The 22365-nt window shown below is 39.6% G+C and overlaps 1 protein-coding gene across 1 annotated transcript in view; it reads right to left on the reverse strand.

The window, feature by feature from the left end:
* Nucleotides 1-19370: 19370 nt before the first annotated feature.
* The window catches only part of SEMA5A (semaphorin 5A), a 528372-nt gene continuing 525377 nt past the window's right edge, over nucleotides 19371-22365 (reverse strand). The window contains exon 23 of the mRNA XM_036846398.1: nucleotides 19371-19793. Coding sequence (XP_036702293.1) covers nucleotides 19767-19793 — 27 coding nt within the window. The 3' untranslated portion in view covers nucleotides 19371-19766. The remainder of the gene's footprint in view (nucleotides 19794-22365) is intronic.

A 22365-nucleotide genomic window follows, 5' to 3' on the forward strand; every position in this document is an offset into this window, starting at 1 on the left:
GTGTTTATAAAGCAGTTAAGTTAGAATACATTTGGTTATATTAAGTAAAATGTCTGAAATTAAATTTAAAAATTAGAATAGAATTACTTATATTTATAACCATACCAACATTGTTCATTTATAAGCTTACTTCTGCTGGAACATTACCCAAAGTGTAAGACTAGTTAATAGTTGGGTTGAAATGAGCGTACAACTCATTAGCAACTGTATTAAAAGATCAGAAATCAACCACGGGGACTTTTTTCTAGTAAAATATAAAGTAGAGAGTACACACAAGTTCCAGTACTTCTCACTAGAATACTACGAGTAATACTTTTCTAAAGTTAGCTTTTCTTTATTCCTTTGAACACCCTTCTCGCTTCTATTTTTTAGTATGGAATGATGTGGAATAAAAAGGCTTTTTCTCCAAATCAGAAGTAGGCACCGAACAAGATCATTGTACATTCCTTCTTTCATTCATTTTGTGGCCTCTTATCTATTTGTCTTATGAAACCCCTGAGCTTTATGAGTCAGTATTGAAATCAAACTCTACCAGATCCTTACCAAAATAGTACATGGGAAAAGGTATAACCAATAGACACAGAAGCTACATCATATTCAGAGGGGATTTTCTTTCTATCTTCATTCAAAGTCATTACTAAAACTCTGCGAACTTAAATCAATGGTTTATTTTACAGTAAAGATAGCAAATATGTAGGAGAAGTTATCTTTAGATTAAAATCAACATCCCAGATTGGAATGAGAATTTATTCTCATCCAATCCATTTGAGTCTCTAAACTATTACCAATTCACTTTCCCATTCTCTATGGGTTATTTCAAATGTTTTCCCTTCTCCTAAAACTCCACTTCTACAGAAGCTCTCCTTTCTAGCATCTTTGGGAATTTAACCATTGCCTGATCTATGTCAGATTTTTATCACCAGTTCCACACAGAAGTGCTTTCACTTGTATTCATCATTTCTTTCTCCCCTTCTGTCCTTGGGAGCAGGTGCTCCTGAGTTAGGCCAAGCTTCTCCCCACATACCCTGTGGGCTCATCCACTTAGCCGCCTCCTCAATTCACAGCAGCCCTGAACTAGCAATTATCTTCTTTCTGCTCTATATTCAACCTCACCTTTTTTTTTTTAATCTCATCAGCATTTTAAAATGCTCAAGATTCTCCCTTCCTAACAAAAAAAAAATGCCCTTGACCTTATATATTCCTCCAGTTACCCACATACCCCTCATTTCACACCAAAACCTTCTTGAAAATTTGCTACATTTTTTCCCTCCATTTCTTCACCACTACTCTCCAACTCAATCATAGCTCTCATTTCTCCCAACATGCAGTTCAAACTACTGTACATAAGGCCCTAGTGACTCCTTGCAGTCGGACCCAATGAATGTTTCGCATCTCTTCCCGCCCAGAACGTGGTCCTCCTTTCCCAGCGGCACTGTGTTCTACCCGGAGTCAGAAACCTAGCAACGGGCGCCACGGAGATGAGAAGAAACATCACCTTCCTGGTTTACTGCCCAGCCTCATGGGATCCTGCCGTGTTTCACAGACGAAGTAAATGCCAAACGCTTTTTAAGGCTCTTGAGATATTTTGGCAATTATCTTCGAGAATGTTATGTCAGTTTATTATTCTACTTAGAAGTGCACGAAAGGGCAGGATTTGACAACCCTGGGATATTTTCATTCTTTCTTTTTGTCTTGGCCAACGTGGTGAGTGAGAAATGGCATTTTATATTTTTGAATTCCAATAAGACTGGGATCTTTTCCCATGTAGCTCTTGGCCCTTTGTGTATTTGGGGCTTGCATTTTTATCTTTGGCTCATTTCCTTATACTATGTCTACTTCTTCCTGGTTTGTAAACACTCTAAAAATTGATGTGACTCTTTTGAATACATTTTTACCTATAAAATATACCCAAATTATACATTATTTTAAGTCTATTTATATATATATATATAATACAATCAAATAAAATCAGCTCAGGGTATGGTAGAAGGTCACCAACTGTCATTAATAAAATACCAGCATCACGGTAGACCCAGCTTTGGGGCTGGGTAGATAGTCATAGGGCCAATGAATTACGTCTTACTCAGAGCAAAGAAAAACCTTGAGTGTTTTACTAGTTCATTCTAGGACAGACACTATATTGCTTCTCAATGAAGCTCAGAGTTCTTGATTTTAGTCAGTCTTCAAGGCGGGAGGATTGCAGTCTGACTTTATAGTGAGCTGTGCGGTGCCTCCAATCTCTCCGCGTGGGTGTATCTGTCACTGCGATGAATAGCTTCTCTGCTCCTGCTCTGGGGCTGGGTCAGGGGCAGTACTGGGAGGTCGGGGGGGCTGCAGAACTGAGCAGAACAGCTGTCTCATCAGGCCCCGGTATACGTGAGAGCTCTTTCTTTACAATTATGTGATCTCAGTGCTGACAAACAAGGATATGCAGAAATCTGGACTAAGCAAGAGATTGTTTTCAGCTCTTACCAGGCAGACTCCACGTGGTTTCCCGGGCGCTCTCACCCCAGCTCCCTCCACCCCTCACCTGGAAGATGCAGCTGGCCTTCCCAGCCTCCCTGCCTGCACTGCTCCCTCCCAGCCCGAGTTACGCAAAGTCAGCCGATACGTCTCCCCAGACTTTGACTTTGGCGCTATCACTCTCTCCAGGCTCTAAAGGATACGAGTAGGTTTAGGATACCTGGTTCAATGTCTGGCAGTTACTCCCTGAAGAAAGTATTCGTTCCTTTTCCAAACTTTGAATGATAATGATAATTCTTTTTTGTTTTATTCGCTAGTTTGTTATGTTTTTTAGACTCCACATATAAGTGATACCATACAGTATGCCTTTGTCTGACTTATTTCACTTAGCATAATGCCCTCTGAGTCCACCCATGTTGCTGCAAATGGCAAAATTTCATTCTTTTTTATGGCTGGGTAGTATTCCATTGTACATATATACCACATCTTTATCCATGCATCTGTTGATGGACACTTAAGTTGCTTCCAGACTCACAGATTTAGAGAACAAACTAGTGTTTACCAGTGGGGAGAGGGAAGCGGGGAGGGGCGATATAGAGGTGGGGAAAAAAGGGTCATTATGGGATTATATGAAATCACATGTGTGAAACTTTCGAAAATTATAAAGCACTATAGAATTTAAAGAATCTTTCATTCAATAAAAAGAAATAAAGATCCTAATAATTCAATGAATCCACTCTTTACAGATGGAGTGTAAGCATCTCAGTACCCAGCTGAAAGCCTTGCGCCCCCAGAGGTATCCATTGGCAGACAAGATCCTCTGTCCCCCTCTTCATTCTCCCCTAAAGGACCCGTGGACCCAACTCGCTTTGACCTGCCTTCTGCATTTACTAGGAGTCCTGGCTCCTCCCTGGGACCCCCGCCTCCCGACTCAGGCTGGGAAAACCCTGTCTTTCACCCAGACACTGTTTTTCCTCCAGCCCACATGGCCCTGAGGACCTCGAACTCCCAGTGCGGGTGTGACGAGCAGAGCAGAATCCCAGAGCCTCAGAAAATGCTGCATCTGGGCACACCCTGACCCCTGGGTCAGAATTTTAAAAACATCTGGAGGCCAGTCAACGCTCCTTCGAGTCTGAAAGCACTGATGCGACCACCCTCCACGTGTGACTACCCGCAGTTTTCAGCGCCTGTTTTCTTAGCTGCCGAGAAGCAGCCCCTTTCCTCTCCTTCCCTTTGCCCCTGGGCTCTCCAGGCATTGGCAGTGATCACAAATCCACTGGGCCTTAACCCCTGTCCCTCAGCCTCCTGGCTGACAGGTCTCAGGGCTTCCTCCCTCTCTTACCTGGAGCTTCTGCTGAGGCAAGTCTGGACCTGCCTGCTGGTACCTGGATTCCCTCATGTCCCACATGGGGCCCAAGGCTACACCTTCCCACAGGGACTGTGGCTCAGCCCCTGCTTAGCCACACATGGCCCTGGCCTGACAGACCCCAGCGCCCCCTGCTCTTCAGATGACAAGTAAATGCACCCTTCATCTGGGCCTCCCCCTGATGCAGGGGTCCCACACACAGGATTTCTGAGATTCCTGAAGAGGAAGGGGTTTCCTGGGACCGCCTGATTGCCCTGGGCACTGCTGGTATTAGGAGGAGAATCAGAAATCACAGAAGTACCTTCTCTCTGACACTCCTCCCTGTACCAGACAATGCAAAGAGAAAACCCAGTATGAGCAACCGGGAAATCTAAGCTTATATGTGGGATTATGATCTGCCCAAGACAGCTTGTTTTAGTGAGGCAAATGCCACCTGCAATTTGTGGGGAGGGGAATCCAGTATTCGTTCCAAATCCCCCAAACATTGGTTTGGGTTTGTAATTCCAGGGGAAAAAAGGACAGAAACAAAATCCCCCACTTTGCTGCCCTACATTCTACCCCCTCAACACCCACACATGTTTCTTAGAAAAAAGGAGGCAAGTACGAATAAAAAGAAAAGGCCAAATGGCAAGAGTATTCACGTCTGATTCCTGTTGCTTTCTGAATGGTAAAGATCGCTTAACTCATACGAATACAGAAGCCACTCTGATTAGTTCCTATGTGATCATAGCACATAGAACACTGATAAAAGATTTGGTTGATGAGTTAAGCTATTAAACATTTATAACAGTTTATATTCATTCAGATCAATTCATATTGACTTCTCATGAAGTCTGATTATATAGATCAAATTGAGGAAGAAATTTTGTAATCATGCAGTTACTGTCAAAGATGGTAATTGCCAAAAGAGATTGTCAGGTAAAAATGGCCTTCATTTCATGCCTCACTTATGAATTTTCACTGATCCTTGCAATTTTCCATTAAGAGGTCAAAAGAGAAAATCATTCAGTCTAGCCATTTGACAATAAAGATAACTACTAAGAAGGCTAGTTCTTCCTAATTGTGGCATGTCATTTCTTCTTTGATTTTGCAGAAAAGTTTATTATTTTCTTCTAACATCTCTTTCCTTTTTACCAAACTTGTAATCATAATAACGAGTAAAACATGTTGAGACTACTGTATCACTTTAAAATAAGGTGAATATCTGTCTAAATGTGTGTGTGTATGTGTGAAATATGAAAGTATGAAAGGTTAAATGCAATCGGGGTAAGATAAAGGAAAAATGAGTAGATAGTAACTACCTTATATTTGTCTAGTTCTGTGTTTCTTCTTGTTTTATCTTCTAATAAGTGCCTGTGGTCACATTTGGTTGCTGTTTTTCATGATGATTGTTAAGATGTCTGGAATTCTATTGATACTTCTCATATTATTTTGTAACTTGTTTCAGAGTTTCCTTCAACTGCAAGTAATAGCAAACTGAATAGTGAGAATAGAATAATTAAATTTTTCTCCAGAGGCACCAGAAGGGTAGGTTCATTCTGGTTGGGAGGAGTATCTCCAAACTGAACCTCAGAACCAAGTTCCTCCTACCTTCCTGTTCTGCGATCCTTAATGTCTGACTTTCATCCTCATGTTCACGGAATGGTTGCTGTGCCTCTGGGCATCACATTTGTATTCAAGGCAGCAAAAAAGAAAGCAGGAAAGGGCAAAAAGAGTGTGCTAGCTGAGTCTGACACTTCTTATCAAAAAAAGAGCAGCTTCTCCAGAAGGCCCACCCCCAAATTTGGATTCTTTCTTATTGGGCAGAATTATGTCACATGGTCACCACTAGCTAGAAGGCAGCCTGGAAAATTGAGATTTTTTAGCTGGACACATGGCTGTCCAAACGACATAGAAGTTCCTAGAAATGGAAGAAGAGGGGTAATAAATATGGGTAGACTAATTACAGTGTCTTCTGCAGTTCCCGCTATGGTTAGGGTATAGTTTTACGGTTATTTTAGGTGTAATCATTAACACTGGATATGAGTTAGAGATATGTAAGACTCATAATATTTGTGGTCTGAGAAGAGGGAGCTGTGATCCAGTAGGGAATCACCAAACACTGTCTGACTAGTGTGTGGCAGCGCTCACGGGATTGTCAGATGAGCCCCTGGAGGACGGCTCTAGTACAGCTGCCAGTGGTGTTAGTGTGTGTTCTCTGGGTGTCCTGGTAGGAGAGTGGGTGGGAGAATGGCAAGGGGTGAACCGGGAGAGAAGGGGCTCCAGAGGTGCAATGTGGACCGGGAATGACTTACAGAAACGCTGAGAAGGTTCACTCCTGTGCAGGGCTTCAGATACTGCATCACCGTTTCCCTTGATACTGTGTTCATCACAAGTAAGTATATTTTCCTGCAGTCCTGCAAACAGAACACTGTCTAATTTCTCCACAGGACACTGGCTACCCCAGGGGAGCCAGTGATGGTCATTATAAACACAAAAATTTATCCAACATGTGCTGGTAACTGAGTTAGATTTTTTTATTGATACTGCAGCAGATACTGTGTTGGTTTCTTCATCTGCAGGGGCTCTTCTAACCCTTGTAAAAGCCCTGTGAAGCAGGAATTATTAACCCCATTTACACACGTGTACCCGTGACCAGGCAGATCTCCTGCTGACCCAAGTCCACATGTCTACAGCATTGTATTATTCAGGGTTCTTCAGAGAAACAGAACCAATAGGATGTATAAATGTATATACCTGTGTGTGTATGTAGTGTGTGTGTGTGTGTGTGCACGTGTGCACCTGTATGTGGGTATATGTGCATCCAGAAAGCAGGGGAGGGGAGAAATGGAGAAACAGAAGTACCCGCTGATCAGGTTAGAACCTCTTGGTCCAGCCATGCCCGGACTAGATTTCTGCTCTGGGAGTCATTAAATTCTCATTTTACATTAAGCTAGTTTGAGCTGGGTTTCTGTTTGGGTAGAATCTTTTCAACTGCATTTAATAAGCATCTCTTCTTCCCCAGCTGCCAAATGGATAACAAGCTGTACACATTTCCCTTTGAGGGGTTGTCCTTTCAGCATACATGAGCCATCCCCAGGGTGGGGGTGGGGGGGGAAAGAACAGGTCAAGTGCAGCTATCACAAAAAATAAAACATGCACAAATACACCTACACACAGTTTCTAGCCATGAGAGAACTGTCCCTGCAAGGGTCTGCATGTGTAATTTTGAAGTCATGATTTAGAAAAATGGATTTGTACTCTTTTATAAAGAAAATGAATCTGCTCACCTTCTCTTCATCGTATCTCCTCATTTTGGTGTTCTTTGCCAATGTAAAACAAATTAGGATTCTTAGTAGAATAGTTGATGTTCTTAGATTGTGTTAAATCGTTTTGCATCAGGAAAATAAACAGAGTTTTGATCTGTGATGATACACATAATCTTTCTTTCATATGGAAGTCCTAATACGATGTGTCAGAAGGCATTTATATTCTCTCCCACCACTACTATGACAATTGCATCCTGAAAGGAGCACTTTCCTTTCTGCTTAGTCCACTGTGAAACCCTCTGCCTCGTTTCCATCCCTCTGTGAGAATAAACTCTGCTTTCTCAATACGCCCTTTCATGCAGTCACTTTAAAATACAACCAATTTATTCTCTCTTTAAAGTATCTATTTTAAAATCTTTATAATTTCTGGAACTCATTGACCATGTTTCATGTTGACAAGAAAATCATCTGATTATATGATATATATTGAATGCGTTCCATATGCACACAGCCAGACTTACTCTTCAGAAAGTAGTTTAGTAGCATAAATTGAGGACAAGCGAATTTACACACCTAGAAATAGATGTGGAGTTCTTTTATTCCTTTACTAATTTTCCAAAATGGTTGTCCTTGCATCCCAGCCTTTGAAATCTGGCTAAATAAGGGAAAGCTAAACTCCTTTTTTTTTTTTTTTTTTTTTTTTAAATAAATTTATTTATTTATTTATTTCCAGGGCTTTCTCCAGTTGCGGCGAGCGGGGGCCTCTCTTCATCGCGGTGCGCGGGCCTCTCACTATCGCGGCCTCTCTTGTTGCGGAGCACAGGCTCCAGACGCGCAGGCTCAGTAACTGTGGCTCAGGGGCTTAGTTGCTCCGCGGCATGTGGGATCTTCCCAGACCAGGGCTTGAACCCATGTCCTCTACATTGGCAGGCAGATTCTCAACCACTGCGCCACCAGGGAAGCCCTAAACTCCTCTTAATCGTCTCAGATGTATCACCATGTCCCATAACTTCTCTTTCTGAGCAGGACTTTCTCTCCCCTGACCAGACTTCCCTCTGCTGGCACTTAGTGTCTCCCAAATCCAAAAATAACAGCTAATTTACAGGCCATTTTTGTTTCCACTTCTACCTAGTTCTGTGCCAGTTGTTAAGAACCATTTAACTAAATTACTGGTGAAGATGATCAACCTTAAATTGACACTATTAGAACCAATTATTAAAAGCACATTTAGTGATTTGTTTTGTCTGTTTTCTCTTTTTCTCCTTTGGGCTTCAAGAAGTAGAAAAGGTTTGTGTATTAGATTAAATCATAAGCAAATTTGTCTTTGACCTTGTTTCCCAAGGTGGGGAGTCGTGTGGCTGGTTGAGGGTCATACAGATTGTTTTTGAGTTGGAAGAAGGCTTTGATACATGTGAAAACAACCATATTCAGAATGGACAGGGTCACAGGTGGAGCATCTTCTGGAATGTGTGCAGTGGGGTTTCATTTGCATATGACACTTGGGGAACTCGGTGAGCCCCAAGTGAATTTTTACCTGAGTCTGCCAACAACTGTGGCTAGAAGGACATAGCTGTGGAGTCTCCAGCGATTATCTTTGGAAAAGCATGTGGGATCCAAGAGATTGCTAAAGCATAGAAAAAGATATTCTTTTTTTTTTTCATAAAAAAAAATGGCTAAAAGGAAAACCTTCCAAAAATCTAGGCGTAGATAGTCAAATTTAACACATAAAAGTACTGGAATGAATTGCCAAATAATCCATTTGTACTCACTTTCACAATCATAAGGGATTCAGTCCAGAAATCTATGGAGCTTTGTGAGGAAATTATTCAAGAAGACCAAACCAATTTACTCAGCTATTATGACATGCCTGAAAGCAGACAGGGCCAGTTTCCTGCGAAAGCCATTGTTCCCTCCTTCTCTCAGACCGCAGCTTAGAAAGTTTGGTCCTTGAGGTCTTAGAAGAGAAACACAAATCCCCTGTAAAGTTAGCCAGCACTGCAAGCCAGTAAACTGAGGATATAAGCAGACATAATTCACAGCAACTATTTACTAAGAAAATCAACCCTGGGCAAAAAAAAAAAAAAAAAAACCACAAAACTTAAGAAGAGGCTCTCAGTATGATTATAATAAAATTAAGCAAAAGAGAAAACATAATTTGCACTGTATTCATATATCTCTATTGGAACTTTGCCTTCTGGGGCCTTAATTACTTAGTCATCTTAATTCATCTTATATTTTATTCAATAATCCAATAATATTGTTACTTACTATTATTATTGGTAATATTGAAGGAATACTATTACTATTAGGTATATGCAATTTCACATGCAAATGAACCCCAGTAATGATGCTGCCACAATTTCTGATTTTAAAGAGGAAGGATCTGGGTCTTCATCAGTTCACGTAAAGTGTCCCAAATATACACAGTGAGTGGCAAGAGCAGTGAGCTGAGTCAGGTTGTCTGAGCCCAGAGCCAAGTCCTGCGCACTTATGCACCGCTGCCTCCCAAATTCCTGTGCTTATTATCTGGGATTTAAACGTTGAAAAGGATCTTGAAACCAAGGTCACTAATTTCACCTCTGCTGGAGGCTTGACTTGTGTAGTTGTAGAAAATCCTCCCTCTGAGATTGTCTTTCTCTCAAGATGTTTAAATCAACTTCTGTAGCAGGTGCTTAAACTAAATGTCCACAGGGCCAGGCAGGTAACCTGAATGTGTGATTTCTCCGAGTATAAGAAGATACATTTCAAATATCTTCACCCATTTGGTAGGCTGTCTTTTTGTTTTGTTGATAGTTTCCTTTGCTGTGCAGAAGCTTTTTAGTTTGATGTAGTCCCATTTGTTTACTTTTTGTTTTTGTTTTCCTTGCCTGAGGAGACATATCTAGAAAGATATTGCTAAGACTGATGTCAAAGAATGTACTGCCTCTGTTATCTTTCAGAAGTTTTATGGTTTCTGGTCTTACATTCAAGTCTTTCACCAATTTTGAGTCAGTTTTTGTGTACCGTGTGAGGTAGCGGCCTAGTTTCTTTGTTTCTTTTTTTTTTTTTTGCATGTGACTGTCCAGTTTTCCCAACACCATTTATTGAAGAGGCTGTTCTTTCTCCATTGAATGTTCTTTGCTCTTTTGTCATAAATCGATCGTCTATATGTGCTTGGGTTTATTTCCAGGATAAAGAAGATGCAGAATATATATAAAATGGGATACTACTCAGCTATAAAAAAAATGATGAAATCTTGCGATTTGCAACAACATGGATGGACCTTGAGGGCATTGTGCTAAGTGAGATAAGTCAGAAGGAGAGAGACAAATGCCACATGATGTCACTCACATGTGAACTATAAAAAACTAATAAACAAACAAACAAAAAACCAAAATAATGAACAAACTGAACAAAAATGAATACATAGATACAGAGAACAGAGTAGTGGTTACCAGAGGGAGAAGGCTGGAGGGAAAGGTGAAAAGAGTGAAGGGCATCAACTGTCTGGTGACAGATGGAAAATAAAATTTTGGTGGTGAGCACATCTCAGGATACACAAAATTAGAAATATAATGTTGAACATATGGAACTTATATAGTGTTAGAAATCAATGCTACCTCTAATAAATAAATAAAAATACAAGATGAAGAGGTCTGTATCTAAACATACACACACACTCACACACACACACGTGTGCACACACAAATACTACCCCAGGCATTCAAATTCACTTTTATAACACAATATAAGCTGACCAAAGGAAAGCACTCCACAATCCATATTGCACTTATGGGCAAGGGTTTGTGACCCTATTTCTGACGTCAGCAATAAAATCAAGTGAGAAAAGTGCTCATTTAAAACTTTGCTCAAAGTACAATTAGTGAAGAAGATTCAGACTTTGAGGTACCTTTGTGAATGCTCTGAATAAGTAGGTTGTAAATGGATATTCTTTCACAAGATTGAAAAGGAAAACTATTGGAATGAAGTAATAAAATTATACTGTTATTCTGAGGGCTATTACACTGAGCTGTAGTGGAATAAAAATTGGGCCATACTAATATTCTAATTATATGCATTGTTGAATGCTGTTGCTGTTATAGACTTCTAAGTTTTTCGGAGGTTAAAGTCTTTTGTTCTTATCTGATGTGAACAATCTTCAGATATTATAAATGAAAAACTAGGGATGCCAAAATGAAATATTCAACTCATGCAAACTCCTTGAGCATTTGAATCTATTCTGTAGCAAGTTTACTGAGAAAGATAAGGTTCTGAGCTTCTATAATTCATCTTTGTTTAAATTGTAAAGTAGTCTAGTGTTGAATCAAAAATGACTGGGAATTATATTTACCAGTGTTGGAGAATATTAAGGTACAATGTACAATGTAAACCTGCAACTGGGATTACCATGATCACTGGGCCACTTCAACTATCATAATGTAACTACCTTTCGGAATCACTGTTTTGGAAGAAATAACCTTTTAAATTTGTACTTTAGCTGCCTTTGGTTGTCTGTACCTTACATGAGCAAAACATTGTGTTGACATTGGATTCACACTAATTTTCAACTGTAAATGGAAAAAAGAAACATAAAAAGAGGTAGGACTGTATCAGAAGATGTCCATGTGAAGGCAGAGACAAAGGGACAATGCCCTGTGAGACTGGAGGATTGGAGTGATGCATTTACAAACCAAGGAGTGCCAAAGATTCCCGAAAACCACCAAAGGTTAGGAAGAGGCAAAGAAGGATTTCCCTACAGTTTTCAGAAAGAAAATGTCCCTGCCAACACCTTAAATTTAGACTTCTAGCCTTCACAATTTTGAGACAATAAGTTTCTGTTGTTTTAAAGCCACCTAATTTGTGGCACTTTGTTATGGCAACTGTGGGAAACTAATACAGTGGAGAACCAGAAATGAACCTAATCAGTACAATTGCCAAAGACATTGCCATTTTACATTGGTTATCTTACTAATAACATTCCTTAACTCTCAAAAGTGACCCAGTTTGGATGAAAAATATTAGATGTTAATTCTATACCGTGCATCTAGCCAGTTTCAACTCATCTTTAATTCCAAGTGTTCCCATTCTTAAGCATGTGAGTGGAGGGTACAAAGAGTTAAGAGATAAAGCGAACAGTATCCTAGTAGGAGGTGGTAATTTTAAATAATCTCTGAGATAGAAAAGAAGTGTAGGCAACATGTACTTAGTTGACATGTAGGAAAAGTGGTTGCTTCAATTCCTAGCTCAGTTAATCTGCCTGTGAATGGCAAAGCATTCAAAGACTCAGGAACAGTGAGTAGAAACTCAGATAAAGAGAAGAGGACTCTGTGAGTTCCCATTTTTTACAGCTTTTAGCTGAGACCAGGCTTCAGTCAGGGCCATGCTGGGTGTCTAAAACCCAGATGGAAACACAAGGCCTTATTGGCTTGAGAAATGAAAGGACAGAGTTCAAAGTGAACATGGAAGCTGGAAAGAGAGAAAGAGAATCCTGATATTGGGAAAGCCACAGTGGAAGAGCCCCAAATTCTGTATATAAACTACCCACATCTCTGGCTGACTCCAGAACTATCCACATGTAGTTCTACATGTAGACTAAGCTAAGTTCGTCTAAGGCTAAATGAACAGAACAGAGATTTTAGCTACTGTCCATTTCTAGGGAGACAGGGTGGGGAATTTGAGTTTAGTCACAACAGAAAACTAAATCGACACTTTTGAGAGGAATATGTCAGACTTCATAGTTTTTATGATGTCTCAGTCATAATTCACAAGGTACAATCCAAAATTACCAGATGTACAAAGAAACAGACAATGTGACCGCATACTCAAGAGAAAAGGCAATCAATGGAGACCTCCTTCCCTGCAACTTCAGCAAAAAAAAAGAAAAGAAGCAAAACACTCAGCTATAACCACTTGCTGGCATATAGAAGCTAGGCAGAGCCTTACTGCCTTGGAGTACCCACAATATTCTCTTTTTATTTTCACAGTTCCATTGTCAAGGGCCCTTGCTTCAAACCCTTATCAATTAACTTTATCCTTTATTATTAGAGTGATGGACAAGGATAGCCTGAGTGGGAAAGAGTGGAAAAGAGTAGGAAAGAGGAGGGAAAGCAGCTTTGTTTTCCTAGTTAGGTGAGTTTGTTTTACCTTTATTGGACTTGAGGATATATGACATTTATGGGAGCTGCTAAGGAACAACTTTCGAGTTTTGGTGATACTGCTACTCATTTACTATACTTTGCAGGATGGAGCAGAGGAGGTAACTATGTCCCTGTCAAAGATTGTGCATTGTCTCCATTTATCTCCACGTCATATTTCCTAGGTGCTTTGTTAATTTCACTCCATAAGAGCTTAAAGGGCCCTGGGTATCATCTGATCTACTCTCCTCTTTTAAGAATTAGTCCCAGAAAGCTCAATATATTTACAAACTTAAACAGCTGGTTAGTGTCAGTACTGGGCTACAACACCATACTTTAGTCCCCAGCACCTATGTTCTCTGCAATTCAGCATCCTTCCACCAATCAATCGTTTGATTAATATATTGAATGTAATTTTGTCACATGCCTATTAGGTGCCGAGAATTGTCCTGGGAGGTGGAAGTGCATTAGTGAACGTGATAGTGGAAGTTTATGCCCTCAATCTATACTTAGCATTCTGTCTTGGAAGCTATACAACTCCTGACTTGGACTTTTAATCAACTGATAAATTATTTATTTTTATTTTTTAATTTATAATTATTTATTATAATTTTCACTTCTGATAAAGAAATTTCATTTGTCAATTTTCCTAAACTGTTATCCCTCTGCCCCTGTTTAAGTGAGTTTGTTAAATAAAACTAGATGTTAAATAAAACCAGACATTGCAAAAAACTAAATGACACCTGTTTAACCTTTGCTATAACTAGGCTTGCTTCTAGGCATTATTCCCTTCCATTTATGCTATTAATCATTCATTAATGATTAATATCTATGAATCATTCATTCATGTGACAATGGACCCATTAAAGACCATTTGAAATGATACAAGTTACACTCCATGGAATATTCTCTATTCCAGAGTCATTTAAACATCTTTTACTTGCTATCCTCTTGCTGCTTTGTTCACTGCTGAGAACAAAGAAAACAACAGAATGAGTCATTACTTTTTACTTACTTCTTTTGGTAAAATTCATTGTGATCTAATAGAAATTCATATTCCAAAAATTTAAAAAAAAATTTTGCATATTAACATAAGATTCTTGTTGCTTTCCATGATTGTTTGTCTTCTCTTTGTTGAAACTTGACTCATGATATTTGGCCTTCACTAATTGGCTGTAACTATTAAAATTGAATTCAACTAAACTTTAAATGCAATGCAAACACTAAAATCGTGTGGTTATTCATTTGCTCTAAGGTGATTGAATAGGTAAGTGTGAGTGTTTATGAGTGTATATGTGTGGGTTTGGCTATTTTATTATATCTATGTTATCAAAATAAAAAATAACGTGATTTTTTTTAGAATGAACATGTGGATTACCATTTATGATATACTAGGCTATGATTACTTCTCATTTATATGCTGAAAAGAAGCCCATATCTTAATCTGCACTGTTGTACTATTCAAAATCTAATATCCAAAACCTAAAAATTGGTTAGCCAGCATTTTAAGACATTAATTATACTACTCTCCAATTTACTCAATAAAAGAGTTTTGCTAATAAAGTATTACTGAATCTGCTAGTCCTTTAATCTGTGCATGTACTTATATAACAACAGGAGGAAGAAATTTCCTTGATGATTTAATCAACCCTTGAGGATATTTTTCAGATTCTCTTCAAAGTTTCCTTTGTCCTACTTTCCAAAAGTGAATCATTATTTCTAAGATTAAACTTCTATTCAAAAGAGCAGAATATGCCCAAAGAACTCTGCCTTCCACTCAAAAATATAGAAAAAATGGAAACACACACACAGACGCATACACACACTCAAATACAGGTTAAAAAAATAAGCAAAATTGAGGTAATATATCTTTGTATATTTCTACAGAGGGGAGCCAAATATTTAGATGTCTAAATATTCTAGAATTAGAAGCAAGCAGTGGAGGCTCACATTTAATTTGTTCAGAGAAACAGCAATTGAATGCAGCCCACTAGTTGCAGGAGACCATAAAATGCCTCCCTACATGAAGTGAGGCCTAAGTCTGAGTTCTTTTCTTATGAGAAGAAGCTGAACATGCCCTGGGAAGCCAGCTGCCATATTGTAAGGAAGCCCAAGCTGTCCCACACAGAGACCACAAGGAGAGTTCACCTTCAGTGGAATCCCAGGCCCTGGCTGAAAGCCAGCATCAACCAGCCAACATGTGAATGAATGACTCCTCAGGTGACTCTAACCTCTGGGTCTTCCACATGAGGACCCCGATATTGTGGGGCTGAGACCAATTGTCCCTGATGGTCCCTGTTTGAATTCCAGACCCACAGAATCTCTGATTGTAATAAATGTTTGCTTCACACTGCTGAGTTTTAGGGTATTTGTTACATAGCTTTAGTAACCACTCACAATTTATCTCTTTATACTTTACTGAATGTTGATGATTTTGCCAGAGCTCAGGACGAGAATATGATTTATTTTCTCCCAACATTTTCTTTTCATTAGAGAAAAATGCAAGTAGATATACACCAGGCCTGCTCTGCTGATCTTTTTCATTGGTGACTTTTGTCAATATGTATTTGCTATTTAAATTTATGTAAATAAATTGTACAAACTTTCCATAACCAGGGTTTCTCAGGATATTTTTTCATTAAGATTCATTATATCTCTTAGGTGGAGGTGAGGTGGGGAGAGTGTTTTTCTCACACTTGTTCCCATATTCTCCCCAAGTCCAAGGTTTAAGTAGACTCTGTGTTCTGTGTAAGAACTCGATACTCATGACACTTATGCTCCACTTCCATCCACACATACAATTTTGTCTTAAAAATAAGTAAAGTTCTAAGACCAAGTCTAAATAATTTCCACATCAACCAGAAATTAGCAGCTATGTGAAAAGTGAACTCAAGTCTGAATACATAATCTTTTTTTTACTATTTAATTGAAAGTTGGCTTTTATGTAAATTCTACAGTCCTCTAAAGACATATTGCAGGGTGTTCTTTGGCTAGCTTTATTTCTTTGAATAAGTTAATATTTTTGGAGTCACTTAGCATTTTTGTCACTATACCCTTTTTCCTGAAGCCAATATTACCAATGCAGTCATGTGACTGGCAACACAAACAGCAATTACGGTGGTTACTTGTCAGCTGCTATTCATGACTGTATCTTTTTAGTATTTTCATTAGACAGATTTCTCTCTAATCCACTGGCTTCACATATCATGTAGATTTGATGTCCTCCTCACTTGCACTAAGTATACATTTCCATAGACGATAACATGAGACACAGACTCTTTCAGGTGGAACTCAAGGGGTAAATTCCAGTGCTGTGCTGAAATTACAGTTCTTATGTGTTCTGCTGAGGGCAATTTAATTTCACTCTATCTTAATTTACTAGCAACGGTGATATAAAGTAAGATCTGGTTGAACACCTGGGGTGCCTACTCAGGGTGATGAAGATGGAGTGAGAGTCAAGATGCCCTTGGTGTTAGCCAAGCCTGGACATATAATGCCCCCAAATGGGTGATGATGAGTTTTCTTTAACACCTAACAGTGTCCTTCCTATTGTGAATAATTATGTTGTTATTTTGCATGTGGAAACACTCATGCTTCCCATAAGTTACCCAGTTCATAGTTATGAAATTCTACCCTCTTGACAAGCAAACTAAACTCCTCCCCAAACTTTTATATTTTTAGAGCTGTTTTCTGCTCTCCTTTTTCTTTAATTAAACAAAAATCTAGAGACGTAAACTAACATGACTACACGCCTCCTTATTTACGAAAAGGCAGGACACTGTCCACTACTAGTCACATCACTGGCAATTCAGTCCCACGTGTCTACAAGGAGCTGAGTTAGAGCAGTTGCAGCAAAGCATCAACTTGCACGTTCTGTACAATTCAAATTATGTGGAGTTAAGAATTCTTATAATATGATTTCAACACATTGAATGGTCTATTATTAAAGTGGGAACAAATATTCTATTTATTTATTCACATGTTTATTTTTAAAATTTCTGAATCTAGCTTTCAGGGAAGACCTGCTGTATCTTATGTTAGACGCATTAGATGTGAAGGAGATAATAAGATAAAATCCTTTCATTCACAAAAAAAAAAAGTCTAAAAGAGAAAAAATAGATGCTAACTGTAAAGAAAATAATCTACAGGCTAAGGCTGCCTTGTGTCCTTTCTTGAGTGAACTCTTCCATTTTTCTAAATTCTATAGCAGTGTTTGTCCTTGCATCTAATATGACGGGCATCTGTCATGGAAGTGGGAGAGAGATCATCAAGGTTTGGGGAAAAGATTATTTATGGTTGACGTTGAAAGAAAGCAAATTAAGAACATTGTTTTAAAATCCAGCATAAAATTTAGAAATCTTAAATTTTAAAATCTCTTAAGTCAATCAAAATATACTCCCCAATTTTAGGAATTCAATGCGTACTTACTTCAAAGTATTCTACTTCACAATCTCACACAAGACTTCCATTGAGATAATCATTTTCGGGTGAGGAGTGACTACATTTAAGTGAAGCAATGCCTTTCTAGAAATGAGATGATTTCATGTTTGAACTTGGAATGCACAGGTGGAACTTTCTTCCCTACTTGAGTTGCAGAAAGCACATGTTTAGCCCCTTCTAATAAGTTAGCCCCTTCTAATAAGCTACTCATACTACTTTGCTGAAATTAGAAGATGTGAAGAAATGATCTTCCTTCTTTCCTTCTTCAGGACCCAGTGGGAACCTGGCTGGCCCTCCTCTGAATTAAGCCATCACTATTTACCACTCTTCTGGAACTTATCAATGTCTCCCTGGTGTTCTTACATAAACACATAATAAAGTATGAGCTGCTGCAGGGCAGAGTCTGTGATCATCTCGGATCCCAAACAGCCCCCATGACGGGGGTTGACTCTCTGAGGTTCATTCTCCACTGTGGTTTCTTGACTGTGAAAGGACTAGTTCCAGGATCCTCACGGATGCTTTAATCCCATCCCATCCTCAACAGGGCAACAGCTGCCGGTGAACAGTTCCCTTATATTGAAGAGAGACATTTTTTCCAGAGCGTGGAAACTGCTGTTATTTTTACTTGTCATAATGCACACTTGTGCTCCACAGATCTGCTCTCTGCCTTTTTGTTAAAATATGCTTGGCTCAGTCTACAGGCTTTTATTGATGGCATCTCTGCTTCAGCACTCCTGGTTCTGTCTATTATCCCAAACCCACATCAAGTGCAGCAAAGCTCCACGAATTTGTGCACAACCCAAGAAGACGGGTGTATTGATACATCCCCTTAATGAGGCTGGAAGATCAGTCTTGTCTGTAGGCAACTAGCGTAAGAGTGAGGACAGTGCCAAGCATGTCATCTGTGTTTTCATGCAGCTCAGGGTGCTTCGTGCCCTTTGCCTGGCTGAACTGAGAGGGGGGACCTTAGGGACCTCAGTGACACTGATAGGAGGGAGGCAGCCGGCATAGACCCTCCCACACAGGCTGCTACAGTGTGTGTTAGGACAGACGCACACTCAGGAGACCCCATGCCAGGACACCAAATGCAAGAAGAGTAGATCCCAGCCCTGACTCTGCCGCAGTGACATCTGGGACCTGGAAAGTCACTTTGCCCTCCTGCTTCGGTTTCCTCAGGGGTGGAATGATGGGGCTGTAACCAGATTAGCTCCAAAGGCAACGCAAGCTGTGGTACTTGGTTCTTTAAAAATGTTAGAGACAAACACAGTCATCTTGAGTTCTATCAGATGCCCAAGAGTTTTGTGACTGTAAAGGATGTACCTCTGTCTAGAAAGAGAGTTAAAACGAGATGTGTGCAGCTGCAGCTGGTGTTTCCTGGGACAGAGAAGCTTGAAGATGGTCATAAATGATCGCATGCCTGTAAGGAAACAAAAGGCATACAATATCCCAGGATTTCTATTTTTCTCCGAAGAATTTACAGAAGCCAAGGCCCTTCGATTTTATTCTTAATCGTACAAAAGAGAGGAGTGTACCCCAAAGCTGCACAACCTGAGGTATCAAGTTGTTACTGGAATAGGACGGTGAATGCAATTTTTGACAGTATTTTTGTTTTATGAGGAGAAAGGTTTCTATTTCATTTAAATTGTATTACCTTGAAATCCACGAGAAAAATAATGAGATGACAAAAATCAAAGAATCATTATCAAAATATGTTTATTGTATGCTTGGTCACTTTAAAGCATAGAAACTGTTTACATTGATTTTGCTACAGATGTCACTTTTTTCATAATGATCGTGAAAATTTTGTAACTATAATTTGGAATTAAGTTTTCTTTAAAGATACACATCTCTAAAACCTATCATGTGTAAAATATAAGTATTATCATGTATAAGATGTAGCTATTTTTGGTAATATTCTTCTATGACTTGATTACCGACACAGGGGATTATTACAAGGCATTCTCATGTCCAAGACACTCCTCTATGAGGTGATTTATGGATGTGGTCACCTTGGTCTTTCCTCTGGGGAGTTACAATCTGCGAGATAAATGCACACACAAATAACCACAAAACGTCACACTGACAGGTAAATACCTATACTAGTATTTCTTGGTGTAGATTGTTCCTTCTTAAACATTAACTTTGTGAATCCTCTTCACAAATCTGTGGAAGAGAAAAGGGTAGATGATATTATTCCAAGTTCACTAATGAAGATGTAACCTCAAATCACCCAAGGGCAGAGTCAGCAACTGAGAAATGCAGGATTTTACTTCATCCCAGTACACCAAGCTATACTTACAACTCAGGGGTGAGAATGGTTATTGCATGTCCCTGTTGAGATCAGTAACCAGAGGAATCTTTTGATTTGAGTCAGAAGGAACAGGTGTAAGTTATCTTAATGGAGCCCAGGGTGTTGAACACTTCAGATGGAGGAAAGAGTATGAGCAAAAGGGCACACGTGACACAGTGTAAGGGAACAACACGCTGACTGATGTATGAGGCACCTGGAGGGGAACAGGGGCAGAAGGGCACAGAAAAGAAGGCGGCATGTGTCAGATCTGAGCTATCAGGTGGAGCTTGGACACAGAGAATTAGTCCATGGAAACTGAGAATCACTGGAACCATGTCAGCAAGCCAGTGATGGGTCAAGTAGGTGATTTGGAGAAAGTAACTTGGAAGCATCTTGTTGACTTAGCCTGAAAGAATCTAACTGGAAATAGAGTGAATTGGGAATTAATGATGGTGGAGGGTAAGAGACTCCACTGAAATTAAATAGCAACTCAACGATAAGCCAATTTTACATCTAGAGGGCTGCCATTTCCTAACCACCACAGCTTTAAAACCTGCCAATCCTAGTTGGAGAGATTGGGTTTAACAAACATGTATCTTCCTTGCTTAAGTAAATAAGAAACTCAGTGGATAGATATATGATAGATGATGATAGATAGATAGATAAATAGATAGATAGATAGATAGATATAGATAGATATTTCATGGTAACCTCTTCCTTTGACAAGTGGTGGTTCCACCAAATTCCTTTGAAGAGCCTCTCTTGGTCTCATTCCAAGAAACCTGAAACAAGAGGAGGACCAAGAGGGCCCCTTGATCTCCACAATTGATAAGCCTTTTCAACTGCTGCTCATGAGTCTCGAAACAGTGATATCAGATCTGACTTATTTCATGGAGCTTTTACTGTTGAATTTATTTTGTTATTCTACAACTTGTTTTTAAAAATAGGTTTTTGAATAAAGGAATTTGACCTTTTCTGGGGAGGTGCAATATTTGGTAAATATCGTCATGACTAATCTGATTCTTGTACTGCTTGTCTCACTTTTACTTTTTGTTCCTCTGTCTGCACCGAGTCCTGTCTTGTATGTTTCCATTTTTTTCTGTATCATGTCTGTTGAGTGAACAAGGGGTTGCTCTAAGGGGAGATGCAGGCATGGGCCAAATAAGCCTCCAATCAAGAGAATCCTATGGACTGATGTTTGGAATCTGCAAGAATAATAACCAATTTGTGCAAAGGTCAGTGATGTTTGGGTCTCCTCTTCCCCCCATACCACCAACCAAGTCTATGTGAGGACATTCCTTGTCTTATCAAATCCTGAAAGAAGATCACGTTGCTAACTACATATTCTGAAGTCAGTCTGCCAGGTTGTATATCATATGGCTTTTTGCTAGCCTGTATTCTTCAAAGACCCAAGACAGCATTCATTAGTTTAGACTTCTGACAGACTATAGCCTCATTCATGTTTGCCATGAGCTTGTCTTCATCAAAGCCACAACCTCCTCCAAAGGAACTCCTGTTTCCTATATTTGTCCTCTCAAAATAATCCCTGTGACCACCCTGATAACTGGCAATAGTTCATTAAAGAAGACCTAGAGGGCTTCCCTGGTGGCGCAGTGGTTGAGAATCCGCCTGCCAATGCAGGGGACATGGGTTCGAGCCCTAGTCTGGGAAGATCCCACATGCCGCAGAGCGGCTAGGCCCGTGAGCCACAACTACTGAGCCTGCGCGTCTGGAGCCTGTGCTCCGCAATGGGAGAGGCCGCGACAGTGAGAGGCCCGTGCACCACGATGAAGAGTGGCCCCCGCTTGCCGGAACTGGAGAAAGCCCTCACACAGAAACGAAGACCCAACACAGCCAAAAATAAATAAATAAATAAATTTATTTAAAAAAAAAAAAAAAAAAAAAAAAGGCCTAGAATTGCAACAGGCATTAAGTAGATGTTTTGGTATATAAAAGGTACATTTAAGAGGAACTCTAGAAAAAAGATAAAAAATGAAACATAGTATGGTCAGCCTTCTCTGATTGGATGTGGAAGCATCAACAAAAAGAAAGACTCCAGGGGAGCCTCCCTTAAAAATTCTATAGGAAAACCAAGGAAAAAACTTCACTGCCACCGGAGCCTTCTGAAACCTACACTCTTGCATCTCTCTACCTCTGACTTTGTCTTCACCACTCATTCATACCACTTCCATTCCTTCTGTTCCTCCTTCTGACTTTCTTAAAGTGCTACATTTTGCTCAAGATTTGCTTGTGTCTTTACTCTTAAATAGAAAGGAAAAATCACATTGAAAAACTTCCTCTTAAAATTTCTAGATCCAAAGCAGATGAATTTATACCCTGGTCTAGAAATGAGTTGAGGACTTTAAAGTTATTTCCCTAACTTTTAAAAGTATTGATGCCTGTTTCATGAAGACAGACATTAGTGACAGAATTCAGGATTTTGTT

This window comes from Balaenoptera musculus, chromosome 3 (genome assembly GCF_009873245.2).
Source record: "Balaenoptera musculus isolate JJ_BM4_2016_0621 chromosome 3, mBalMus1.pri.v3, whole genome shotgun sequence".
In the NCBI taxonomy this organism is placed as follows: Eukaryota; Metazoa; Chordata; class Mammalia; order Artiodactyla; family Balaenopteridae; genus Balaenoptera; species Balaenoptera musculus.